A 24,748-nucleotide genomic window follows, 5' to 3' on the forward strand; every position below is an offset into this window, starting at 1 on the left:
TGAGTGATGGACACAAATGGCTGATGTCCTCATCGCTGGAATGTGAGTGATGGACACAAATGGCTGATGTCCTCATCGCTGGAATGTGAGTGATGGACACAAATGGCTGACGTCCTCAGCGCGTCTCTGATGCCAGCTCCACCCCCACAGCTCTGCAGAGATGCTCCCTACGTGATGCGTCTCCAGACGGGATGGAGGCAGGTGGCTTCTTGGCAGTAATCGAGTGTGGTCACTTTATCTTTTCTAGACTGTACTTCAAGGCCCCATTGGAATGAAAATTGGCTGTGTCCCCAGATCAAGTGGTAAATTATTCAGACATCAACTAAAATTGAGAGATGGCCAAGATAATGAAAAAACTAAACGAGATTTGTGCTTATCAACGTGACTCATATCGTTTTAAAGAACTAGGAATTTATGCCCTGGTGATCATTTTTTCCCTTGAATTTATGGGTGACATTTCACAAAGTAATGAATCAGTTTGTCGAAACAGGAGAGTGTAAGTAACAGATGTGATACTGAACCATGGCATCAGTGCTGAGATGCCATTAACAGACGATGAAGGGAGTGCCAGGGTGTGTGTTACCTGCGTGTTTCTGAATGAAGCATGATTATTACCTTACTTTCCTGTCATTGCAAGCTTCTAGATGCCAGTGCCCATTCTAACGCAGTATTCTCCACTGGAAATGCAGTGAGAATCACAGATGGAAATTAAAAATTTCTGGTACTCATATCTTAAAAAGTATCAGTTCAGTTCAGTTCGGTCACTCTGTCTTGTCTACTGACCCTTTGCAACTCCATGGCCTGCAGCACGCCAGGCCTCCCCGTCCATCACCAACTCCCAGAGCCTGCTCAAACTCATGTCCAGAGAGTCGGTGATGACTTCCAACCACCTCATCCTCTGTCGTCCCCTTCGCCTCCCACCTTCAATCTTTCCCAGCATCAGGGTCTTTTCCAATGAGTCAGTTCTTTGCATCAGGTGGCCAAAGTATTGGAGTTTCAGCTTCAGCATCAGTCCTTCCAAAGAATATTCAGGACTGATTTCCTTTAGGATGAACTGGTTGGATCTCCTTGCAGTCAAAGGGAGTCTCAAGAGTGTTCTCCAACACCACAGTTCAAAAGCAGCAATTCTTCGGTGCTCATTTTTCTTTAAAAAGTATAACAAGATGTAAAATTCAGTCAGTTCAGTTCAGTCGCTCAGTCGTGTCCGACTCTTTGCAACCCCATAAATCGCAGCACGCCAGGCCTCCCTGTCCATCACCAACTCCCGGAGTTTACTCAAACTCATGTCCATAGAGTCAGTGATGCCATCCAGCCATCACATCCTCTGTCATCCCCTTTTCCTCCTGCCTTCAATCATTCCCACCATCAGGGTCTTTTCCAATGAGTCAGCTCTTCGAATCAGGTGGCCAAAGTATTGGAGTTTCAGCTTTAGCATCAGTCTTTCCAATGAATATTCAGGACTGATTTCCTTTAGGATGGACTGGTTGGATCTCCTTGCATTCCAAGGGATTCTCAAGAGTCTTCTCCAAAACCAAAGTTCAAAAGCATCAATTCTTCTGTGCTCAGCTTTCTTTATAGTCCAGCTCTCACATCCATACTTGACTATTGGAAAACCATAGCTTTGACTAGATGGACCTTTGTTGGCAAAGTACTGTCTCTGCTTTTTAATGTGCTGTCTAGGTTTGTCATAGCTTTTCTTCCAAGGAGTAAGTGCCCCTTAATATTGTGGTGGCAGTCACTACCCTCAGTTATTTTGGAGCCCAAGAAAATGAAATCTGTTGCTGTTTCTACTTTTTCCCCACGTATGTGCCATGAAGTGGTGGGGCCGGATGCCATGACTTTAGTTTATTGAATGTTGAGTTTTAAGCCAATGTTTGCACTCTCTTCTTTCACCTTTGTCAAGAGGCTCTTTAGTTCCTCTTCACTTTCTGCCATAAAGGTGGTGTCAGCTGCATATCTGAGGTTGTTGATACTTCTCTCAGCAAAATTGATTCCAGCTTGTGAGTCATCCAGCCCAGCATTTCTCATGATGTACTCTGCATTTAAGTTAAATAAGCAGGGTGACAATATGCAACTTTGATGTATTCCTTTACCAATTTTGAACTAGTCTGTTGTTCCATGTCCAGTTCTAACTGTTGCTTCTTGACCTGCGTACAGATTTCTCAAGAGGCAGTTCAGGGGGTCTGGTATTCCCATCTCTAGGAATTTTCCACATTTGGTTGTTATCCACACAGTCAAAGGCTTTGGCATAGTCAATAAAGCAGAAGTAGATGTTTTTCTAGAACTCTCTTGCTTTTTTGATGATCCAACGGATGTTGGCAATTTGATCTCTGGTTCCTCTGCCTTTTCTAAATCCAGCTTGAACATCTGAAAGTTCATGGTTCACATACTGTGGAAGCCTTGCTTGGAGAATTTTGAGCATCGCTTTACTAGTGTGTGAGATGAGTGCAAGCGTGCACTAATTTAACCAGTCTTTGGCATTGCCTTTCTTTGGGATTGGAATGAAAACTGACCTTTTCCAGTTCTGTGGCCACTGCTGAGTTTTCCAAATTTGCTGGCATATTGAGTGCAAAACTTTCACAGCATCATCTTTTAGGATTTGAAATAGGTCAACTGGAATTCCATCACCTCCACTATCTTTGTCTGTAGTGATGGCTCCTAAGGCCCACTTGACTTTGTATTTCAGGAGACCCGGCTCTAGGTGAGTGATCACACCATCATGGTTATCAGGGTCATGAAGATCTTTTCTGTATAGTTCTTCTGTGTATTGTTGCCACCTCTTCTTCATATCTTCTGCTTCTGTTAGGTCCATACCATTTCTGTCCTTTATTGAGCCTATCTTTGCATGAAATATTCCCTTGGTATCTCTAATTTTCTTGAATATATCTCTTGTCTTTCCCATTCTATTGTTTTCCTCTATTTCTTTGCATTGATCACTGAGGAAGGCTTTCTTATCTCTTCTCGCTGTTCTTTGAAACTCTGCATTTAAATGGGTATATCTTTCCTTTTCTCCTTTGACTTTCACTTCTCTCCTTTTCACAGCTATTTTTAAGGCCTCCTCAAACAACCATTTTGCCTTTTTGCATTTCTTTTTCTTGGGGATGGTCTTGATCCCTGTCTCCCGTACAATGTCACGAACCTCCTTGCATAGTTCATCAGGCACTCTGTCTATCAGGTCTAATCTCTTGAATCTACTGCTCACTTCCACTGTATAATTGTAAGGGATTTGATTTAGGTCATACCTGAATGGTCTAGTGGTTTTCCCTACTTTCTTCAATTTAAGTCAGAATTTGGCAATAAGGAGCTCATGATCTGAGCCACAGTCTGCTCCTGGTCATATTTTTGCTGACTGTTTAGGGCTTCTCCATCTTTGGCTGCAAAGAATATAATCAGTCTGATTTCAGTGTTGTCCATCTGATGATGGCCATGTGTAGAGTCTTCTCTTGCGTTGTTGGAAGAGGGTGTTTGCTATGACCAGTGCATTCTCTTGGCAAAACTCTATTAGCCTTTGCCCTGCTTCATTCTGTACTCCAAGGCCAAATTTGCCTATTTCTCCAGGTGCTTCTTGACTTCCTACTTTTGCATTCCAGTCCCTTATGATGAAAAGGACATCTTTTTTGGGTGTTAGTTCTAGAAGGTCTTGTAGGTCTTCATAGAACTGTTCAACTTCAGCTTCTTCAGCATTACTGGTTGGGGTATAGACTTGGATTACTGTGATATTGAATGGTTTGCCTTGGAAATGAACAGAGATCATTCTGTAGTTTTTGAGATTGCATCCAAGTACTGAATTTCAGACTCTTTTGTTGAGTCTCCATTTCTTCTAAGGGATTCTTGCCCACAGTAGCAGACATAATCATCATTTGAGTTTAATTTATCCATTCTAGTCCATTTTAGTTGGCTGATTCCTAATATGTTGATGTTCACTCTTGCCATGTCCTGTTTGACCACTTCCAATTTGCCTTGATTCGTGGACCTAAGATTCCAGGTTCCTATGCAATATTGCTCTTTAGAGCATCGGACTTTACTTTCATCACCAGTCACATCCACAACTGGATGTTGTTTTTGCTTTGGCTCCATCTCTTCATTCTTTCTTGAGTTATTTCTCCACTGATCTTCAGTAGCATATGTAAGATGTAAAATTAATTTTAGTAATTAACATAAAATTAATTTTAGTAATTTATTTTATCTATCTTAGTATATTTAGAACACTATCATTTCAACATGTAATTGATAATCAATATAAAAGTATTAATTAGATAGTCACGTTAATTTGTTTCATATTGTCTTTGAAATCCAGTGTGTCTTTTACACTCAGCCTGTCTCAAGTGCTCAGTTGTTGTGTAACTGGCGTCTCTTTGTGGGACAGGGCAGCGTGGGAAGGTTTATTTACTTATTTATCATTTATTTGTGACAATCTTGAAGATCTCTTTGTGAGTATATATTAGCATGACCACTCAATAAGGTGTCAAGGTATTATTTCAAAGAAATTTAATCAATGCTCATGAATCTGTGACCTTATAAAAATAGTTAAAGCATCCATTTTTCCTACAACTAAAATAATTTAAAAGGTGTTAACATATGGTGTTTATATGCAAAAGTGGCCTATTTTAATGCATTTCATTTTCCCCAGCTTAGAAATACTTCATATTTGTTAGGTGTAGAAAACTTGGAAACTACCAAAATATAGACGGAAGAAAAAAGTCACCCACAGCTCCAGTATGTATATGCTTGCAGACATTGCTAATGTATTGATGCTTTGCCATACTTGATACACTATTGTAACATAGTTTTGTGTTCTCTTGTGACAATATTTTAATACAGATTTCTTCATCATAGTATAAACTAGCAACTGTCATCTTTAATGAATTTATAAAAATCTGACTGATGAGTCAGTTTACTTAACATAAATATGCCAAAGGAAACCATTTTCAAGTTTTCACTGTCCATGAATACTCCATAGGCAATTGAGCATCATTTCTTCATAACAATTTCTGAGACTTCTTATAGATGTCTTAATCTAAGTCATCAAAGTTTTTCACTTGCTTTAAAGGATGCAAGACTGCCTTGCAGAACTACAGACGTGTGATCGGGAGAAGGACCTGTTTCTCCCTTTCCATCCTCGAGTGCATTAATTTTACTTTTAAGATTCTGTTCTCACCTTCACTGTCTGGAACTTCCGGTGCAGCCCCTAACGGAGGAGTGTCGGCAGGCACTCTCGGCTCTCGTTCCCAGCGGATGCTCCTAAACCCTTCCCCTCTAACGTTGACAGGGATTGTAGATTCTGTTAACTGTCCATCAAAGAGGTTAGAAAAGCACGTCCCATTCCCAGTTTGCTAGTGGTGATGTTTTGTTATCACAATTTAGAGGTGCCTGAGAAGACTGGTCAGCTCAGTGGCCCAGAACGACTTATCTCTAGAGCTGTATAATAAGAAATGCCCATTAGAATATACATTGTTTTCTCCGATTACATATGCATGTGGTCTGAAAGCCAAGCAAAGAGCTAGACCTTACCTGTCTCCTGAGAAATCTGTATGCAGGTCAAGAAGCAACAGTTGGAATCAGACATGGAACGATGGACTGGTTCAAAATTGGCAAAGGAGTACGTCAAGGCTGTATATTGTCCTACCGCTTGTTTAACTTATATGCAGAGTACGTCGTGTGAAATACCAGGCTGGATGAATCACAAGTTGGAATCAAGATTGCTGGGAAACATATCCACAACCTAAGATATGCAGATGATACCACTCTAATTGCAGAAAGCAAAGAGGAACTAAAGAGCCTCTCAATGAGGGTGAAAGAAGAGCGTGCAAAAGCTGGCTTAAAGCTCAACATTCAAAAAACTAAGGCCATGGCACCTTGTCCCATCACTTCATGGCGAATAGATGGGGAAGAAGTAGAAACAGTGACTGACTTTATTTTCTGGCTCCGAAATCACTGCAGACGGTGATTGCAGCCACGAAATTAAAAGACGCTTGCTCCTTGGGAGGAAAGCTATGACAAACAAAGACAGCATATTAAAAAGCAGAGACATCACTTTGCCAACAAAGGTCCGTCTAGTCAAAGCTAAGGTTTTTCCAGTGGTCATGGATGGATGTGAGAGCTGGACGGGGATTGTAGAGAAAGCTAAAGAAAGCTGAGCATGGAAGAACTGATGCTTTCAAATAGCGGTGCTGGAGAGGACTCTGGAGAGTCCCTTAGACAGCAAGGAGATCAAACCAGTCCATCCTAAAGGAGATCAACCCTGAATATTCATTGGAAGGACTGATGCTGCAGCTGTGCTCCAATACTTTGGCCACCTAAGCAAAGAGCCAACTCATTGCAAAGGATTCCCTGATGCTGGGAACAATTGAGGGCAGGAGGAGAAGAGGACAGAGGATGAGACGGTTGGCATCGCCGATTCAATGGACATGAGTTTGAGCCAACTCTGGGAGATGGTGATGGACAGGGAAGCCTGGCGTGCTGCCATCCATGGGATGCAAAAGTTGGACATGACTTAGCAACTGAACAACAACGTCTTCAAAACAACTGCATCAGGAATCTCAAAATATTGTGTGTGTCTCTAAAACTCCCTGTAATTCATGGCCACATTTTTCACAATTATATTTGTTGAATGCAGTAAATGTGCTTTCAGTTAGAATTCTGAGAAACTTGAAAGCTTAAGGTCTGAATATCTAGTTATTAGGTGCAGTTTAGGAGATGTAGATTTGGGTAAAATCTTTTTAGGTGGCTTTGTGAAAGGATTGTTTTTCTCTCTTTTTTTTTTTTTTGGCAACATTTACCATTGAAGGTGGTAAGCAGGGGCAGACCAGGTGTTTTGTACTGTGAAATTTATACAAATTTAGTGTGTGCTTTAAGGAAAAGAATACAAAGTCATTGGTAGGAATTAGGGCTGGAGCCTTGGGAGAGTTTGTTGAACGAAGGCCCTGGAGCTCTAGCCTCATCAGCCCAGGCAGCTCTGCCCTCTGGAAGAAGAGAAATGTGAGTCCTCCCTGAGAATCAAGTCTTGAATTTTCATTGTGATAATAACCTGCTGGTCTTGAGTTTTACTTGCAGCTTCCTTGTTCCTCTGGCATCAACACAAACGCCTTTTATAGCAACATATTATTCACTCTTTTAAGGAAAATAAGTATTCATTTCAGGCTGCATTATCCTCAGTAGAGGGGATTTTTTTTTTAATTGGAAATGAACCTTAACTCTCTCCTGATCTAATTAGCCTATTTGCATTCATTCCCCGTGATAGAGAGACAAACCTGCTGGTAGATTTCCTGTGCTGTGTGGGAAACTCGGGGGAACGCATCAGAGACGTTGCTGCGAGACCTCGCCCGTGATGGACACTCAGAAAGGTCCCCTGATTCCGGAAAAGGGAGACCGGATGCACTGTGGGAAGCAGAGATGGGGTGCTACCATTTGTCACAGAAGGAGGAAGGCCGGTGACTGTGGGCAGAGTGTTGCCCTCGAGATCCCTAGAAAGAGGCATGTGGACGTTGATGAATGAGAGAGAAGGCGCCCTCGGAGGACCACGCCACCTTGTAACGGCAGCAATGTGTTGGATGCTGAAGGTCAGGACACGGATGTCGAAACGGGAGGGGAAGGGCAGGGCCACGGCGTCCGCGTGGATTCTGTGGATGACGAACTGTCCTTTGTGAATGGGAGCCCTGACCCGGCTGCCTCTGGCTGCAGAGCCTCCAGTGACAAGTCCCAGCACTGCTGTCCTGGGCTGCTCACGGGTGCCTCTGCAGGGCTACGCAGGTGAACGTGCGGTTGTGCCCACACGAAGAGAATGGGGGTGTGTGTGTGTGTGCCCGTGCACCTTCCTGCAGGCATGGTGTCATGCGTAGCTTAGTGTTTAAGGCTGCAAGCTGCCTCTGCTCCTCCCGGGGACCAAGGGAGGCTGTCTCATCTGTGGGTTCCCAGTGGGAAGTCCTGATGGAAGGAGGAGCTGACCTCAAAGAGAGCGGCTTCCCCAGGTGATGAAGGGCAGAGGAGCGATTGGAAGTGGGTTTGGACACGTTTGCTTTGAGGGTCACAGCTGCCTGAGACCCGCAGCCTTGAACGAATCCGTGTTTGATGCCTTCAGACCATGTAAGGCCTGCCCCCCTCATGCAGTTGGGCAGGTCTGTTGAAGCCTGACCATCCTCGGGGACACAGGATGACCCTCCTTCCTCTTGGGTCCATCTTGACTTTCCGTGTGTTTTGTTTGGAGTTTTCACGGATTCCAGGCTCACATGGCCATGGTCTTTTCTTTGCATCGGGCGCAGTAAACGTGCAGCTATCTCACCAAGTGTCACTTCTCCCAGGAACCCTTCACTTCACTCTTGGCCCTGATGGTACAGGTCTTCTCTGGCCTTTCCTGGGGCTATAGGAAAGGCTGTAGGCCATGAGCAGTCTAAGCAAGGTGACAGGCTCCTCGGAACTCACCGGCAGGAATGACGGTTATGGGTGAATACACTGCACCAAGCTTCCTATGCTCCTGCCCCCTGCCCCCTGCCCCCTGCCCCCTTCCTCCTTCCTTTCTTCCCGCCCTCCTCCCTCTGCCCCTTTGTAAAGCCAGCACCTGTGCAGATGCCTTAAAATTGTAAGGAAGCTGATAGGCTTTTATTTGAGCATGAACTATGTGCAGACAACTTATAAGGGCCTTGCTGTGGATGGGCCTGAGCTCCCCGAACCCTCACAGCCTCTGTGAATCAGGAAGAGTGTCTTCACCGCCCTGGGGGACCCTTGTTTCCCGGGGAGGGTGGGCTGATTTCCAGGGAGGCAGTGTTGAACCAGACCACGGGGGCTGCCGGGCTCCCTGGACCAGTCTGCATGTGAGAGAAGAACTGCTCCCTACTGTTCCTACGTCAGCAAGGATGTCAGGCCCCCAACCCCGATGGACGCCTTGATTCTGCAAACTCACATTTCATCTGACCAGGGTATCGGTTCTACAGGGACAGGCACCAGTGCCCCCTATTTGCTGAACCGTGGGTTCCGCGCAGCACATTTCAGGAGCAGCTACATATGACTAGAACATGCCTATGACAGTCCCTGTCTCAGAGGCTCCTGTCCTCACACACCGTGCGTCTTCACTGGGGGTGTGTATGGAGCCCTGGTCCAGAAGTTGTCTCCGGGAGTACTGGGGTTCTGAGAAGTGGTGTGATCAGTGTGGATGCGACCTATGAAAGCCCCGTCCAGCGAGGGTCCATGCGACCCTCCGATCAGCCCTGTGATGGCTGAGCACTGTCCCCTGGGGACTCAGGACAGCGCCCACTCCTGGCTGGTGCTGAAGGGAAAGGTGGGTTGGTGTCTCCAGTATGAGGCAGTCAATCATCTTAATTTCATAACGAGAGACACACGAGCAAGCAGGAAATTCCCTGGACATGGTCAGCTCGTTGATGGCGTCGCTGTCTAAATGCATCTCTGTAGAGAGAGACGGGGCTGGGCATCATTCCTGGGCTTCACTGCTGCTGTGGGAGGTGACGAGACTGGTGAGCGGTGCCTGTAAATCCTGTGCGCTGAACATAATGAAGCGGCTGGAAAGCAACTGCCTGGTGATGGGCAGCATCATTTTGGTGAATGTCTCCCGAAGCCCTCCCCATGCCTGTTGTTGTGCAGACACACAGGCTGTGTCCTTTTCAAGGTCACCAAAACCTCGGGCTGCCTGCTGTGACTTTCACAGGGAAATTCCTTGTTTTTCCAGGCAAAAGGTTATGTTTTTGCCACTGCCACCGCATTCGGTAGAAAATGGCACTCTTTTCAGGGACAGCTGCGTGCACCCTGGGACACTCCATAAGGTAGGCGTGGCCCGCTCCTCTGCAGGTGACCCTTCTAGGAGTAAAGTCAGAGGTTGGAGGATCTGCTTGGACCCACTGAGATCACTCAGCCGCTTCTGGAATGAATCCTTCAGGAGACGAAGGTTGCCTGGGAGCCACTGGGTCGGTGTGCATTGTTCAGCGCCTGCTGTATCCGCCACACCTGGACACGTCCTGAGAACACCGTCCTGCCGTCAAGGAGGTGGTTAAGGTGCTAGGTCTCGAGTGTGTCCATGGAAAGTGAGGCTGGTGGGGGTCATGGCTCTGCTGAGCCTGCCCGGGGGTCCAGCTCGGCCAGGGGCGTGGACTCGTCACAGTTCCTCCCCATGCCGCCCCCCACCAGCCACACACCCCATGCCTTTCCCGAGGGGGCTGGGAGTTCAGGGCAGGTGCTGCCCGGAGCGGGAGGGGGAGGCTGGGAGGGGAAGGGGCTGGACTACTCCTGCCTGGGACTCAGTGCCAGCGTCAGCGCGGGGGCACCTTTCATCCCCCAGTCAGGGATGAGGACCTGGAGGGGTCCTCAGTCACCCTGGGACAGGGGGTCTCTGACACCGCCGCGGGGTCTTCAGGGTCTGTGCCCACAGCCTGGGTGTAATCAGGGGTCAATGGGGCATCCCAGGGCAGGGGCGCTGGAAAGGTGTACGGATGTGCAGACGAAGGGGGAGGAAGACGAGTCAGGCGGCAGAGCCTCCCTGGGAAGGGCTGCTTCCTGAAGTTTTAAGTGAGACAAGAGACTGCAACCCGCCCTTTGCAGAGCAGTTCTGCACCAGACATGCCCGCCGAGAGTGGGTCCTGTGGTAGAGGGAGAGGACTTGATGGGAAAGGCATCTTCTGAGTGTCTGAAATGAGGGCAGGCAGAGAGGCAAACAGCCGAGATGGGCTTAGCAGAAGTGAACACGCACGCTTGGCATCCGGGCTTGTGTTACAGAATTCAGTCGGATGGACCCCTAACCCAGCCGAGACCTCTGCCCCCGGGAAAAATGTTCGTTTCCTCTTTGGGTTCACGTAGCCCAATAACAAAACTGAGACTGAAATCTGTGCGCCAGGCAGCGCCCGCGGTGAAGGACCCGCCTGCCGGTGCGGAGGGCACAAGAGACGCGGGTTCAACCCCTGGGCCGGGAAGATCCCCTGGAGAAGGAAATGGCAACCCACTCCAGCATTCTTGCCTGGGAAATCCCATGGACGGAGGAGCCTGGCGGGCTGCAGTAAATGAGGCTGCAAAGAGCCGGGCACCACTGAAGTGACTTAGCGCACGCTTGCGGGCAGCATTAGCTTTATTCAGTGGCCAAAGGATGGAGAAGCAGGGACTCGGTTCACAGGTGGACTTCTCGCCCACATGATGAGAGATTTGATTTTAAGAGTAAAGACAAGGGGTAGCGTGAGGCTAATGGTTGGGGAGGGGATGCAGGGGTCCCCTGGGAAAGGCGGGGGCTCCAACGGAGCGGGAAACCTTCCCTATTCGTCTGCTTTTGGGTCTGTGACTTCTGGTCAGGGCCACTGGTGTCTGTCATTGAGCTGTGAATGTAGTAACGTCTGCAGAGAATGGGCTCAGGTTCATTCCCATCTTGGTTCCATCTGGTTTGGGTTTTTCTCTCCGAAAGAGAAGCTTCCTTTCTTGGTCTCTAGACCTGGACTTAAAGTTTCACCTTAGTTCCTATTGAGGGGCAGGGGGTAAGGTTCTGGTGGGGGATCCAGGGTCAGCTCTGGCAACGCTGGTGTGCCCCCCACGAGCAGACATCACCCTGCTCCGTGAGTCCAGAGGCTGGGCTCTGCACTGAGCGTCCTTTTAGGAACTGAATGATCCTTTAGAATATGGAGACGTAGGTCCTTCCAGACATGCCAGTTCCAGTCCTCCGTTTGCAGTGCCTCCGGGTCTAGGGCCCTGAAGCTGCTGCACTGGCAGCCCAGCGGGGCAGTGAGGGGACTAGACTCCGAGGATGGTCGCTCCTGTACGACATGCCAAGACAGCACACGGTTGTTCTTGACACCAGACGGTAGGAAATGGGAGATTTAACCAGAGAGTTTTCCTTCTCCTGGGGCGTTCCTCACAGCAGACTGCCATCTGGGTGCCGGGAGCCCTCTGACCACTGACTCTTTCTTGGGGGCAGATCCTGACATCATTGTCTTCTTTCCTGGAAAGATGGAGAAGAGAGTTTTCTGAGAACCTCCCCACCTTGTGGCCCCTCCCATCGTGGCTGGGCTGGACCTGAGCGCTGCAGGTCTCTGGGATGCCTGGGGAGGCAGACACACAAATCAGCGGTTGTGTTAAAAGGGGGCACGACATGGGCTGCCTGGGTCACGGGCACTGTCAGAGCCCCCCTCCGCGGCAGGAGGTGGTGTGTATGGGACCCTGTTCCTTGTGGGTCTGCATGTAACTGGGGGCTGGCGAGGAGCCGGGAAGGGCTGCCTGGGGAAGGGGTGACGCTCACTCCACGGTGGTGGGCGGCCGGCAGTCCCAGCAGGAGGATCAGAGTCCCCTCTGCACTCAGGTCACTGGGACGCCTGGGCCACAGTCTGGAGGAGGGAGCAGGGTGATGTCAGTGGCTGGGCTGCAGGATCACCCACTCACCACCCCGGTGGGGTTCCGGCAAACACACTCCGTCATCACAGAGGTGCTGGCCGGGTGCCAGGAGGCAGAGAAGACAAACACGGTGGGTGTCCTGAGCAGCTCACACACAGCCAGAGCTGGTCCAGAAACAGACACTTTGGGGGCAGGCTGCGAGCGTCCTGGGAGCTTGGTGACCAAGCAGCCCAGCTCCTGGGTTTGCTTCCTCAACACGTGGAAAACTTGACCAAAACCAGGAATCGGACATCTTCAGAAAACCGCCAGAACGGCAAACACCAAGAAAGGCAAACGAAATCAAACACACAGGCAGGAGCTGGGTGCTGGCTTGTCTTGTAGACACCAAGACCTATCGCTGCTCTTTCTAAAAGCAGCCGGGTAAACGCAGACAGATTTCCTTATTCCCTTCAGCTAGAGGTCAGGGCGCAGGGACACACGCCCTCAGCGGACAGGGCAGGAAGGAAGAGCCTGAGGTCTTGACTCTGTCCCCTTTTTCTCCCTTCTGCTCGCGTGTCAAAGCCACAAGTGTCCCCGAAGACCCCAGACCCGCCTTCCGTGTGTGAACACAGGTGAAGCCCCCGCACGTGGACAGCTGCGTGAAGTCGCTTCCTGACCACACACTTGTGTTTGCAGAAATAATTATCAGCCTGGAGGATTCCACCACAGCTGAATCATATGCTAAACAAACAGACAAACTGATGACTGTCTGTTTTTTGGGGACGTGGCTGAGCGGCGAGCACGGCCTCTCCTGCAAAGCAGGCGAGAGTCCTCTTCATCAGAAGACCCGCCCCTTCCTGCTGTTTCTGCCGCACCCTCTGCAGCCCGAGATGAGGGTCTTCCTCTCCATGGTGTCTTCAGCATCTGATGCTCCAGGCTAGGCCTTCACCCTACTCTTCTGGACAGATGCTGGAGTGAGATCTCTAACGGCTTACGTACCCTGCAGCCCGCTGGTGGTCATAATTCCGGGGACCCTCCAGTGCCAGGGCAGGCCCTCCACAGCAAGGACACGGCGGGGGTCTTCTCCAGCACTGCCTGAATGCAGCCACTGACGGAGACCCGGGGGCTGAGAGTCCAGGGCAGGCCTGAGAGGAAGAGAAAACCCAAGAGACCAGAACAGACTGGGCCACCCAGGCGATGGACACCCCTGAAGGTGCATGGCGCCTGCTGGGCAGCTCAGCCTGGATGGTTCTAGAGCCCCTGCGTGTCCCGCCACCCCAGGGCCACCGGCCTTTCTCTTCCTTTGTTTCCTGTTGAATCCTGGGAAAAGCAGACTCTGGCTGCCGGCTGGGCTCTGGTTTTGGAGGCCGGTGAGGGGAGAGGCCAGTGGTCAGTGCGCCCGAGAGCACAGCCTGCGCTCCATCTGCTGCGAGGCCCCTCCAGGGTGTGGGTGACCCAAGGCCCCTGTGCGGACCGCAGGGCGGGTTATGGCGGCAGGAAGCAGACCCCCCTCCTGACGCCACAGCCCGCCCAGGGGGAGGGAGGGGCACATGTTCAGCCAGAGGGGCCCCAGTGCCCACCCTGCTCGGGGCAGACACGCCTGGCCTGAGGGTCAGTGTGGACTTTGTCCGGGGCCCTTGTGAGTCCCCTGAATCTCAGTGAGTCCCACGCTCTGGCTGCAAACGAGGACCATGGAGGTTCTCCTGCGCATGGCTCCCCTGGGGTTACTCAGAGTAGAGGGCAAGCAGTGCTTCTTTGCACCTTCGGCCGTTGGAGGGGGAGCTGGAGGGTGGCGGCCGTGATGGAAGTGGCCGAGTGAGCCCGTGAGCCCGACCCGGGAGCCCGCGGCTGCCGGCCGCCTCCGAGGGAAGCACACGGTTAATTACTGTTTTGCTTAAAACATTGATTTTTATAAGTAATCCTTATGGGATAGCATTTCTGGCTTATCTCTTAGCTGGCTTAGCAGTTTTCTTTTTTTTTTGGCTGGACCTCTTATCTCAGTTTATTTACTCAACTAAGGGATTCTCTGTGGTCCCTTGGGGAAAGCAAGTTATGATAATGACTTATCAATCAACGCAATTTATTGAGTGCCTGCTCCTCTTCCAAGACTTGGCTCAGAGCTATCTCCTGGGGAGCAGCTGGCTGCCCAGGGCCCGACAGCCCCGCACCTCCTGGCTGGTGTCCACGGGCAGGGTGTACCTGCGGGCGATTATCTTTTGCATCAGTGCCCCCGTAGCATCATCTTTCCTGCCCCAGGCTGCGTGCAGTCTGACAGGTGGAGATGCTCCATGAACACCTGACCTGGGGGAGCCGGGGGATGGAGAGGGGAGGGAAGCTGCCAGTGGCTCCTGTCCGCACTGGACTCCACACGGGGGTCGCTGGGGGCTCCCGAGCCCCTCCCCTCCCAGCGCTGCTGCCTCTTCCACCTGCCCGCCGGGGTTGCACTCACCTGTGCTCCATGTCTTGGAGGTCGGGAACCAGGTCCTCCTCCCACACCAAGTACCTGGCCCTAGCATTGACACACGATGCACCTGAGCGGGGCTGGAGCTGGTGGGAGCCTGGCGGTGACAAGATCCCTTCCTTCCGTCTCATCTTGTCCACCAGTTATGACAGTAATTTTGTCGACATCGATTATTAACTTTCTATTTCCACTGATATTATGCAGTCGATTTTGTGATCTCAGTAGTGAGTAGTGCATTTTTATATGTATCCAGATGGATGCAAAGCAGGTTAAAAGCTATCTTTCTGAGGTTTTTTTGTTTTTAAGAGGCAGATAAGGTTTGCTTTTCTCTTTTTCCTTTGGTTGAATCATCATTTTTGACAGCAAAATCACACAAAGATAAAACTGTTCCCACATACCCATCTGTAAAATGCTCTTGCTTTGGCAACTGTTTAAGTCACTGTTAGTTACTTTCTCATTCTTTGCTTCAAGACCGTCTTCATTTTGAACAAAATATCAAGTTATTCAACAAATTCGAGAGTAGCCTATCACCAAGGTCAGCGACCTTGGCTTCGAGAATCGCAGTTCTTTGAAGCCATGTGTCACACCAGCAGACCTGACTCTGAACAGGGCCAGGTAGTTAAATTCCAGTGACAGCACCGGTGGTAAAATAATAGACAGGAGTCCCGAAGGAGGGAAGCTGAATTTACAAAGAAATATTTGTGTGAAGCCTCACTGTGTGTGGACTTCATAGAATTACTTTATTAAACTGACCTTGCATACCCCAAAATGCTCACCCTGCTTTGACCCTGAGCATCCATCCTGGATTAGGCACCAAATGCAGAAATTAACATTTTTGTACACAGTTGTGTGTGTCATGCTTATTTATACTGTGTGCTTAGTTGCTCAGTCACGTCTGACTCTGTGTGACCCTTTGAACTGTAGCCCACAGGGATCCTCTGTCCATAGGTTTTTTTCAGGTAAGAATACTGGAGTCAGTTGCCATTTCCTTCTCCAGGGGAACTTCTTGACCCAGGGATCGAACTAGCGTCTCCTGTGTCTCCAGCATTGCGGGCGGAATCTTTATGCACTGAGCTATTGAACAGGCAACACCTGTTGTAAAAGTGGCTTGCTTAAGTAAATAGGCAAATTTGTGTGGTGGGTCCATTGCTGGGAATACTGCTGCTAAGCTGCTAAGTCGCTTCAGTTGTGTCCGACTCTGTGCGACCCCATAGACGGCAGCCCACCAGGCTCCGCCATCCCTGGGATTCTCCAGGCAAGAACACTGGAGTGGGGTGCCATTGCCTTCTCCGCTGGGAATACTAGGCTCTGGTTAATGACTGGACTCGGGAAGGCCATTTAGTGATGGGAGCCGTGTTTATTCTGATGCCTCATGGAAGAGCGGGGCATGTGGGGTGCTGGCAATCCAGACCTCGCCTCCGGAAACTTCTGGTTGGATGCATGGCAGAAGGTCCACAGTGTTCAGCTGAGGGTACCACACAGACACTTTTAGACACTTATTTTCTTTATTTTATACCTTTTTATAATGTGTTTTTATTAGGTGAGACTATATATTGAATAGTGGGTTTCCCCTGACTTTCAACCTGTGTGTGACACAATGAGACACCGCTGCGCCCCCTGCTGGAGTGTCTGAGATCCAGAGCCCTGGTGCCAAGTGCCGGTGAGGCTGTGGGGCGGCATGAACCTTCCGCATGGCTGGTGGGGATGCGAAATGGTGTGCTGCTTTGTGAGACAGTCTGGCGGATTCTTATAAAGCAAAAGATAGTCTGACTGTGTGACCCAGCAGTCACACTCCTTGGTATTTACCCAAATGAGGTGAGAACTCACGTCCAAACAAAAACACGCACACAAACGTTTGCGACAGTTTTATTCATAATTGTAAATATGTGAAAACAACCGGGGAAGCATTCAGTAGGTGAATGGGTGACCTGTGGTACATCCTTACAATGAAGTATTACTCAGTAATAAAAAGAAATGAGCTATCTAGCCATGAAAAGACACAGGGAACTTTAGATACAAAGAGACACACTTGGGAGATATAGCAGGGTTGGTTCCAGACCCATGAAATAAAAGAAATATGGTAATAAAGCAATGTTTTGGCTTCCCAGTACCTATAAACGTTATCTTTGCATTATCCTACAGTCTATTAAGTGTGAAATAGCATTATGTGTAAAACAATGTACATTCCTTAATTAAAAAATATCTTATTGCTGATAAATGCTAACCATCATCTGAGCCTTCAGCAGGTGGTAATCTTTTTGCTGGAGGAACTCGCATGATATTGACGGCTCTTGACTGATCAGGGTGATGTTGCTAAAGCTCGGGGTGGCTGCAGCAATTTCTTAAAATAATACAGCAATGAGTTTGCCACGTAAGTTTATTTCTTCTCAACAATGATTTCTCTGTAGCCTGCAATGTCATTTGATGGCATTTTACGCACAGTAGGTCTTCTTTCGAAACTTGAGTCAGTCCTCTCAAAACCTGCCACTGCTTCTTCAACTAAGTCTACGTAATATTCCACGTACGTTGTTGTCATTTCAGTAGTCTTTTCAGCACCTTCACCAGCTGTAGATTCCATCTCAAAAAACCGCTTTCTTTGCTCATCCTTAAGAGGCAACTCCTTGCTCATCCATTACAATTTTAGCACGAACTTACAGCGAGTCATTCCCATCTCCAGGCTCCACATCTCATTCTAGTTCTGCTGTTTCCACAACATCTGCAGTTACCTTCCCCACTGCCCTCAAAGTCACCCATGAAGCTTGGAACCAACTTCACCCAAACTCCTTTTAAGGTTGGTGTTCTGATCTCTTCCCATGAATCTCAGATGCTATTAATGATATTTTGAATGGTGAATCCTTTCCAGAAGGCTTTCAACTGACTTTGCCCAGACCCAGCAGAGAAATCATCATCTATGGCAGCTATACCCTTATGAGGGGCTTTCCAGGTGGCTCAGTGGTAAAGAATTCACCTCTCAATGCAGAAGATGGGTTCAATCCCTGGGTCAGCAAGATCCTCTGGAAGAAGAAATGGCAACCCACTTGAGTATTCTTGCCTGGGAAATCCCATGGATAGAGGAGCCTGGTGGCTACAGTCCATGGGGTCACAAAGAATCAGACATAACTGAGCTGCAGCGGCAGCTTTATGAAATGTATTTCTTAAATAATAAGACTTAAAAGTTGAAGTGACTCCTGTATCTTATCCATAGGCTGTAGAATGGATGCTGCATTAGCAGGCATGAAAACATTAATGTCCTATCTGTCTCCACCAAAGTTCCTGGGTGACCAGGTGCATTGTCAATGAGCAGTAATATTTTGAAATAAATCTACTTTTTTTTCTGAGAAGTAGGTCTCAACAGTGGGTTTCAAATGTTTAGTAAACCTGTTGTAAAGAGATGTGCTATTGCTATCCTGTTTATAGAGCACAGGAGGGTAGATTTAGCATAATGCTTAAGGGCCCTAGGATTTTTGGAATGGTGAGTGTATTGGCTTCAAGTGAAAGTCATCAGCTGCGATAGCCCCTAACAAGAGAGTCAGCTTGCCCTTTGAAGCTCTGAAGCATTGACTTCTCCTCTCTAGCTATGAAAGTCCTAGATGCCTTCTTCTTCCAACAGAAGGCTGTTTTGTCTGCACTGAAAATACATTATTTAGTATAGTCATCTTCTTGAGTTGTGTTAGCTAGATCTTCTGAATAACTTGCTGCAGCTTCTACAGCAACACTTCTAATTGGCTTCAAGAACATTTCCTTTGCCTTCACACCTAGACTAATGGTGCAAGAGGCCTTGCTTTCAGCCCGTCTCAGCTTCCAACAAGTCTTCCTCACTGTGTTCAGTCATTTATAGCTTGTGGAGATGAACAGGCAGAGCACATAGGGTTTTTGGTTCTGCATTTGACAAAACTCGTAAATGCACAACACAAACGGTGAACCATGATGTAAACTATGAACTTTGGGTCGTAATAACGTGTCAGTGTTGGTTCATGAATGTAGCACCCAAACCAAGTGGGTGATAAGAGGGAAGTATGTGGCAATTCCCTGTACTTTCTGCTCAAGTTGTCTGTAACTCTAAACCTGCTCTATAAAAAATTAAATTTAAACAGTCTGTGAATGCCATCGTAGCACATTTGGAAAATACGGAAAGACACAAATGAAGAGAAATGTAGGAATCTGGCACCAGCTGTGCCCTTTGGTATTTGAAGTGTGAGATGTGCAACTCTGTCCCTGAGACCAAGAACATGCTTGGCATCTAATCAACCACATGAAGACTGGTTGACCTAGCGACTGTACAGACATGGGAATGGCTGTATAATAGGCTTTGCTTACTGAGCTTGTACTGCGAGCGGCAGCTAAGTGCCTCCTCTCTAAGGCAGGCTTGTCCTCTGGTGACTGGGACCCTGTGATGGCCCACGGCCCTGTGCACAGGCGACCTCTGGGTGGGTTGAGAGCTCATCACACTTGCTTCAGGGACAGTGGCCCAGGGCACCGGCTCGCGAGGAAGCGGGTCCGCGCAGTCTAGTTTCCTTGGTGCTCAGATGCTCCAGAATGAAACGGCATTGTCTGCAGTGGACACCGGGCAGCCCATGCTGACCTCCCTGTCCCCTCTACAGGTGGTTGTCACAGCAGGCTTAAGCCCATGGGCAGTGGCCCCACCATTGCCATCGCAGCCGCCGCCACAGCCATGGTCTCCGTGGATCCCGAGGGACTCGGGGGCCCCTCCCCCTCCAGTGTGCAGCCCTGCCACTTCCTGACCCTGGCGCCCATCAGAATCCCCTTGCGGACCGCACCCTTCTCTGGTAAGTACCCAGCCCGGTCCCTCAGAGCCGTGGGCTGGTGAGAGTCCACAGCATGGCGACCCAGGCGGGGACCTGCTGGCCTCCAGGCCCGTGGTTCCCTGGGTTCTGGTGCCGGGAGCCCTGGGGAGGGATTCCCGGGTATGTTCATCCTCAGACCACGCTCGTGGACCTCAGTCTCACTGACCAAGGCCGTGTGGGTCAGTGGGTCAACCTGGGCATTTTCTGCCGTGAAACAAAGTGTCAAGTTTCCATTTGAAGAAATGAGGCATGTCTTTACTTACTGTTCATGGGGAGTGATGCACATACCACAGAGAAATATCTAATTGTCTGAGGCAGAACTTGGAAGAAAGCATGGGCAATGCGCTCGAAAAGAATTATGCATCTGAGTTAATGAAACAAAAAAGTACACAGCGCAGACCCGCTGGGGGCTCTCACGGGGCCATCCCTCCCGGGCGGCACCAAGCCCGTTTCGAGCAGACCCGCCAGGGGCTCTCACGGGGCCATCCCTCCTGGGCTGGCACCAGGCCCGTTTTGAGCACAGGTCACGGCAGGACCCGTGCAGAGGCCCACCAAAGCCCCCAGCTGGGCACCAAGGGGGCCGCCAAGGCTCTGAGTTCCTCCGTGCAGTGGACCTGCTGTTCTAAGTCCTCGGGGCCGAGGCGGGGCTGGCGGACACTCTGGTGCTGTGAGCTGAGGTGCCAGGTGGGGGTCTCAGGAAGGAGAGGGATGAGGATGAGGGAGCTGGAAGGCCTGGTCCCGGGCTGGTTGTTCTCAGCTCGCACACACGTGCCTGCTCGCTGTCACCAGCAGGCGCGTGCCCCGGCTGTCCTGGCGAGTGCAGGTTTGGGTCTGTCCTCAAATGTCGCAAAAGCAGGGTTGATTTGGAGGACATTTAGTAATTGCTGGAGTCTTGTGAGCTAGAACTGTTTATTGGAGTTCTAGTTTTTCACATGATATAGTAAGACTTGGGTAGAAATTCTGTGGGATTATTAATTCTATACCAGAGGTAATCCTAGTCTTGTGTCCGAGTATTGTGTCGTTAATGGCTCAGTTATCACTGACAGACAGCGCTGGATTGTGATGTACACACACACACATAAGTGCATCTTTGTGGTAGAAACAGAGATAACTGGGTTCCATTATTTCCAGCCTGGGGGGAGTTACAGGTTTTCTGGTCTTATTCCTGGTGAGGGTGTTGTGGTCTTCTCAACACTGGGCCTGGGCATTTCTGTGTTAACTTCATGAATTAGTTGGTCAATAGAAAGTTGTATTCTCAAGAACAGACTCTTATTTCTATTTCAGCGTGTCAGTGAACATGCACTTAGGATGTGATGGGGGAAATAAATAAAACACAGGGATAATCTCTTGTGTGGAACATAATTTACAGCTGTGTCAAGATTTTGGTTAAAATCCATCAGTCCATTGGCATTTATTGAGGATGACTTACTATTTTCTGAGCAAATTAATCTTAGAAAGAACCCCAAACCTTACCCTGTGTACCCCAGGGGCGGCTTCACTCTTCATATCTCATGTGATTTATAAAGCGACATCATCATGAGGCGTCTTTCTGGGCTGGTATTTTATAAGGCTCTATAATCAAATTTGCCATCATGTGCGTTCAGTTAGACAAAGGCACCATCCATGGATCTATCTCATAGAAGACTGCCGATGCGGCTCTCAGAGGGTGAAGGGCCGCGCTCGACGGGTGGCTGCTGAAATAGCCTCTGTGGTGCGGGCATCGGTCCCTCTCTCCTGGAAATCCTGATCATTGCAGGGGCGGAACCGGGGCTGTCGGTCAGAGCCGATGACCCCCGCCTGGTGGGCGTCCTCTGTGCTCTTTGGCCGGTCCCAGGCATCAGTGGTGCATGCGGCTCTGGCAGGGCTGCCCCTGGAAGTGGTTCTTTGGGAGGCAGGACCACCTGCCCTGCTAGTCCGGTTGCCCCGGCTCGCTCCTCTTGACGTCAGCAGAAGGCATTTGAGAGGGACTGCCCATGCCCACGGTGAAACCCTTCCCAGAGTTTCCCTTGGATGCTTTCTGGAAACCAAGACTTGAAAGAGACCGAGGGCAGATAGTGTGTCTGTCAGAGCGGGTTTTTAACCACTTCAGCAGCCCACGGACTGAGATCTGGGGAGACTTGACGAGTGGGCGGTTCTGGCTCTCAGTGGAGGTCCTCTCAGTGCTTTCTGCTAGGAGACCCCTGACCCGCTTGAGCCGGATGGAGTGGGGGAAGGAGGGGTTGGGAGAAAGGAGGGCTGGTGGGGGGAGGGCGACCAAGGGGGCCGAGCGGCATCCCCAGCAAAGGTTTCACAGCCTCAGAGAAACGCTTCCCCATGAAGTTTGCTCCATATTCAAACCGATTTTAATATTAATTTATTTGGCTGTGTCGGGTCTTAGTTGTAGCATGTGGACTCCGTCTCTGTGGCACCTGCGCTGTCTTTTGAATTGATGCTTTCGAATTGTGGTGCTGGAGAAGACTCTTGAGAGTCCCTTGGACTGCAAGGAGATCCAACCAGTCCATCCTAAAGGAAATCAGTCCTGAATAGTCTTTGGAAGGATTGATGTTGAAGCTGAAGCTCCAATACTTTGGCCACCTGATTCGAAGAGCCAACTCTTTGGAAAAGACCCTGATGCTGGGAAAGAATGAAGGTGGGAGGAGAAGGGGACGAAAGAGGATGAGATGATTGGATGGCATCACCGACTCGATGGACATGAGTTTGAGTAAACTCCAGGAGTTGGTGATGGACAGGGAGGCCTGGTGTGCTGTAGTCCATGGAGTCGCAAAGAGTCGGACACGACTGAGTGACTGACCCGAACTGAACTGGGCTGTCTAATTGTGGCTCTTGGGCTCCAGAGCGCAGGGGCTCAGCACTTGCAGTGCATGGGCTTGGTTGCTCTACATCATGTGAGATCTTAGTTCCCCGATCAGGGATCAATCCTGCATTCTCTGCACTGGAAGGTGGATTCGTAACCACTGGACCACCAGGGAAGTCACAAAAGCATGCAAGCTTCAATGTATCTACAGTTGAATAATCCTGTTTCTATTTAGAAGATAATCCCACTTTAGATAAATGATTTAGACTATTTTATTTATGCCCTTGGCTTGGTAATAAAAGCCTGATGACCTCAGGGGCCCTGTGTGGTTTAGCTGTGTAATTCTCAAGGGAGGGAAGCTTGCTCCCAGGGACACTTACCCACGGCCAGAGGCGTCTTTGGTCCTCGAGGCCTGGTGGTTGTTGCTGGTGTAGAGACCAGGGCTTCAGCTACATGCGTGACAGTCCAAGATAGCCCTGTGGGAAGGACAATCTGGCCCCAAAGGTTAGAGGTGCCTCCATGGAGAAGCCCTAGTTCATGGTCAGACCTCCACCTACATGGTGGAGACCAGGATCAGAGTGTGAAGAAGCTTCCTGGAGAGTTCTGATCCAGTAACTGAAGAACCCAAAAGAAGACTTGGTGCTGGAAAGAAGATCAGTCACGATACCAGCTCAATTATATGCTTTTATCATGGTTTAGGATTTCGAATAAGATACCCTATTTAAAGAACCCCTTGACCGATTCCGCATTCAGTCCAAAAGCGGGTTTTCTCTTCCAGAGCGTTGCTGCAATGTGCAGCCAAGATAGTCCTTGGATGACCCCATGCGCCCCGGGCTCTCCTGCTGGCTCATGTCGGGCTGTACAGTCGCCGCCCCCCTGCCCAGCCTGTGAGCCACCTGTTGGCAGGTCGTGTTGGCCCCCCCGCCCAGCCTGTGAGCCACCTGTTGGCAGATCATGCTGGCCTCTCCCTGCCCAGCCTGTGAGCCACCTGTTGGCAGGTCGTGTTGGCCTCTCCCTGCCCAGCCTGTGAGCCACCTGTTGGCAGGTCATGTTGGCCCTCCCTGCCCAGCCTGAAGCACCATCCGAGACTAACCCTCCAGCAATTGCCCGAACCTCTGCGTCCATTCTCCATAGGATGAATACAGACTCTTCCACTTGTTCATGTAATTGCTGTAACTTCTGATGCCGTTTCTCTCATGCTTGCTCCTGAATCAGGGGCGAGGTGGAGGGAAGGGTGGGCAGAGGGCTCACCTGCAGAGACCTCACTGGGGGGCACTCAGACGTTAAAAGAGGGTCAGCAGACGGGGAGGACCGCTCTTCTTCTCACTTGCTTCCAGCTGGTCTCAGCGAATGCGCTTTGCCTTATTCCCAACTGTCCCTGAAGCCTTGGAATTTTCAGGTTAAGGAAGGAACGTGTTCAGGGGAAAAGCATACCTTGTATCCTGTTTTTTAGTTTATAAGGAGAAGGTGGAATTTATCAGGGGAGAACTGAAGCTGTGCTGAAGGGTCCGCTGGAAGGACCTGCTTCCTGGCCCTCTCCAGGGGGGACCCTCGGGCCTGTACCCCCTCAGCGGCCCCCTTGATGTTACAGCGGAGTGTGAGGGGGCGCCCACCTTCGGGAGGATAAAAGCACCCTGCAACACCAGCGTCTGCTCCTGTCTGATGAAACAAAGTGATCCTTTTTAAGAGTGACGGTAGCTATTTTTACAACTTCACCCCCCATTCCGTAAGCGTTCGAGTGAAAACGGCAGAGAGTGAGTGACCGCCACGGTCTCCGGTTCAGCAAGTGACTGGTGAACACAGTCGTTAAAAGCGCCATCTGCCTTGGAAGCCATTTACCACCTGTTCTTTTGCTTCCAGAGCCATTTCATGGTCTCAATTTAACATTTTGTCCTGCCACAGAGCAGCTGGGGAGTGACTTTTCTTTTCTCTATCAGGAACTTACCAGCCAGGCTGTACAACAAGGCAGCAAAGTCACCAAGCCAGACGGTCCTCGTGGCCTCTGCGGAGCCGTCTGCTTGTCGCATTAGTGGAATCCGTGGATGCTGACCCAGGCTGCGTAACTGCAGTACCCCAGCCGTCTGGGGGTGCAGCCGTCTGGGGGTGCGGCCTCTTCTCTTTCTACCCTGGAGTTGTTTCCGCCTCCACTCTAATCAAACATGTCATAATACATATTAACATTTTAGAGGTTTGTAGAGACAGAAACACTGCTGCAGCATAATTACTCACACCCCAGAGTGCCGGAGACTCAGCTGGCTTCCGTGAGAAAGACATATGTGTTTCTAATGGGGAGAATGAGCTGCTTTTAGTGGAAAACTTATTGGATTTACACAGACAGGAGAGGACTTTGTCTAGTTTGTTACCCACAAGTGAACTCATGTTATGGATGCAAGAAAAAAC

General features: G+C 49.6%; 1 protein-coding gene across 1 annotated transcript in view; it reads left to right on the top strand.

Annotated features, from left to right (window-relative positions):
- Positions 1-24,748, top strand: part of TCERG1L (transcription elongation regulator 1 like) — a 196,258-nt gene that overhangs the window by 20,485 nt on the left and 151,025 nt on the right. Inside the window, exon 4 of the mRNA XM_081572894.1 lies at positions 19,351-19,536. Coding sequence (XP_081429020.1) covers positions 19,351-19,536 — 186 coding nt within the window. The remainder of the gene's footprint in view (positions 1-19,350; positions 19,537-24,748) is intronic.

Source organism: Giraffa tippelskirchi, chromosome 2, assembly GCF_054371585.1.
Source record: "Giraffa tippelskirchi isolate mGirTip1 chromosome 2, T2T-mGirTip1v1.2.pri, whole genome shotgun sequence".
Lineage (NCBI taxonomy): Eukaryota > Metazoa > Chordata > Mammalia > Artiodactyla > Giraffidae > Giraffa > Giraffa tippelskirchi.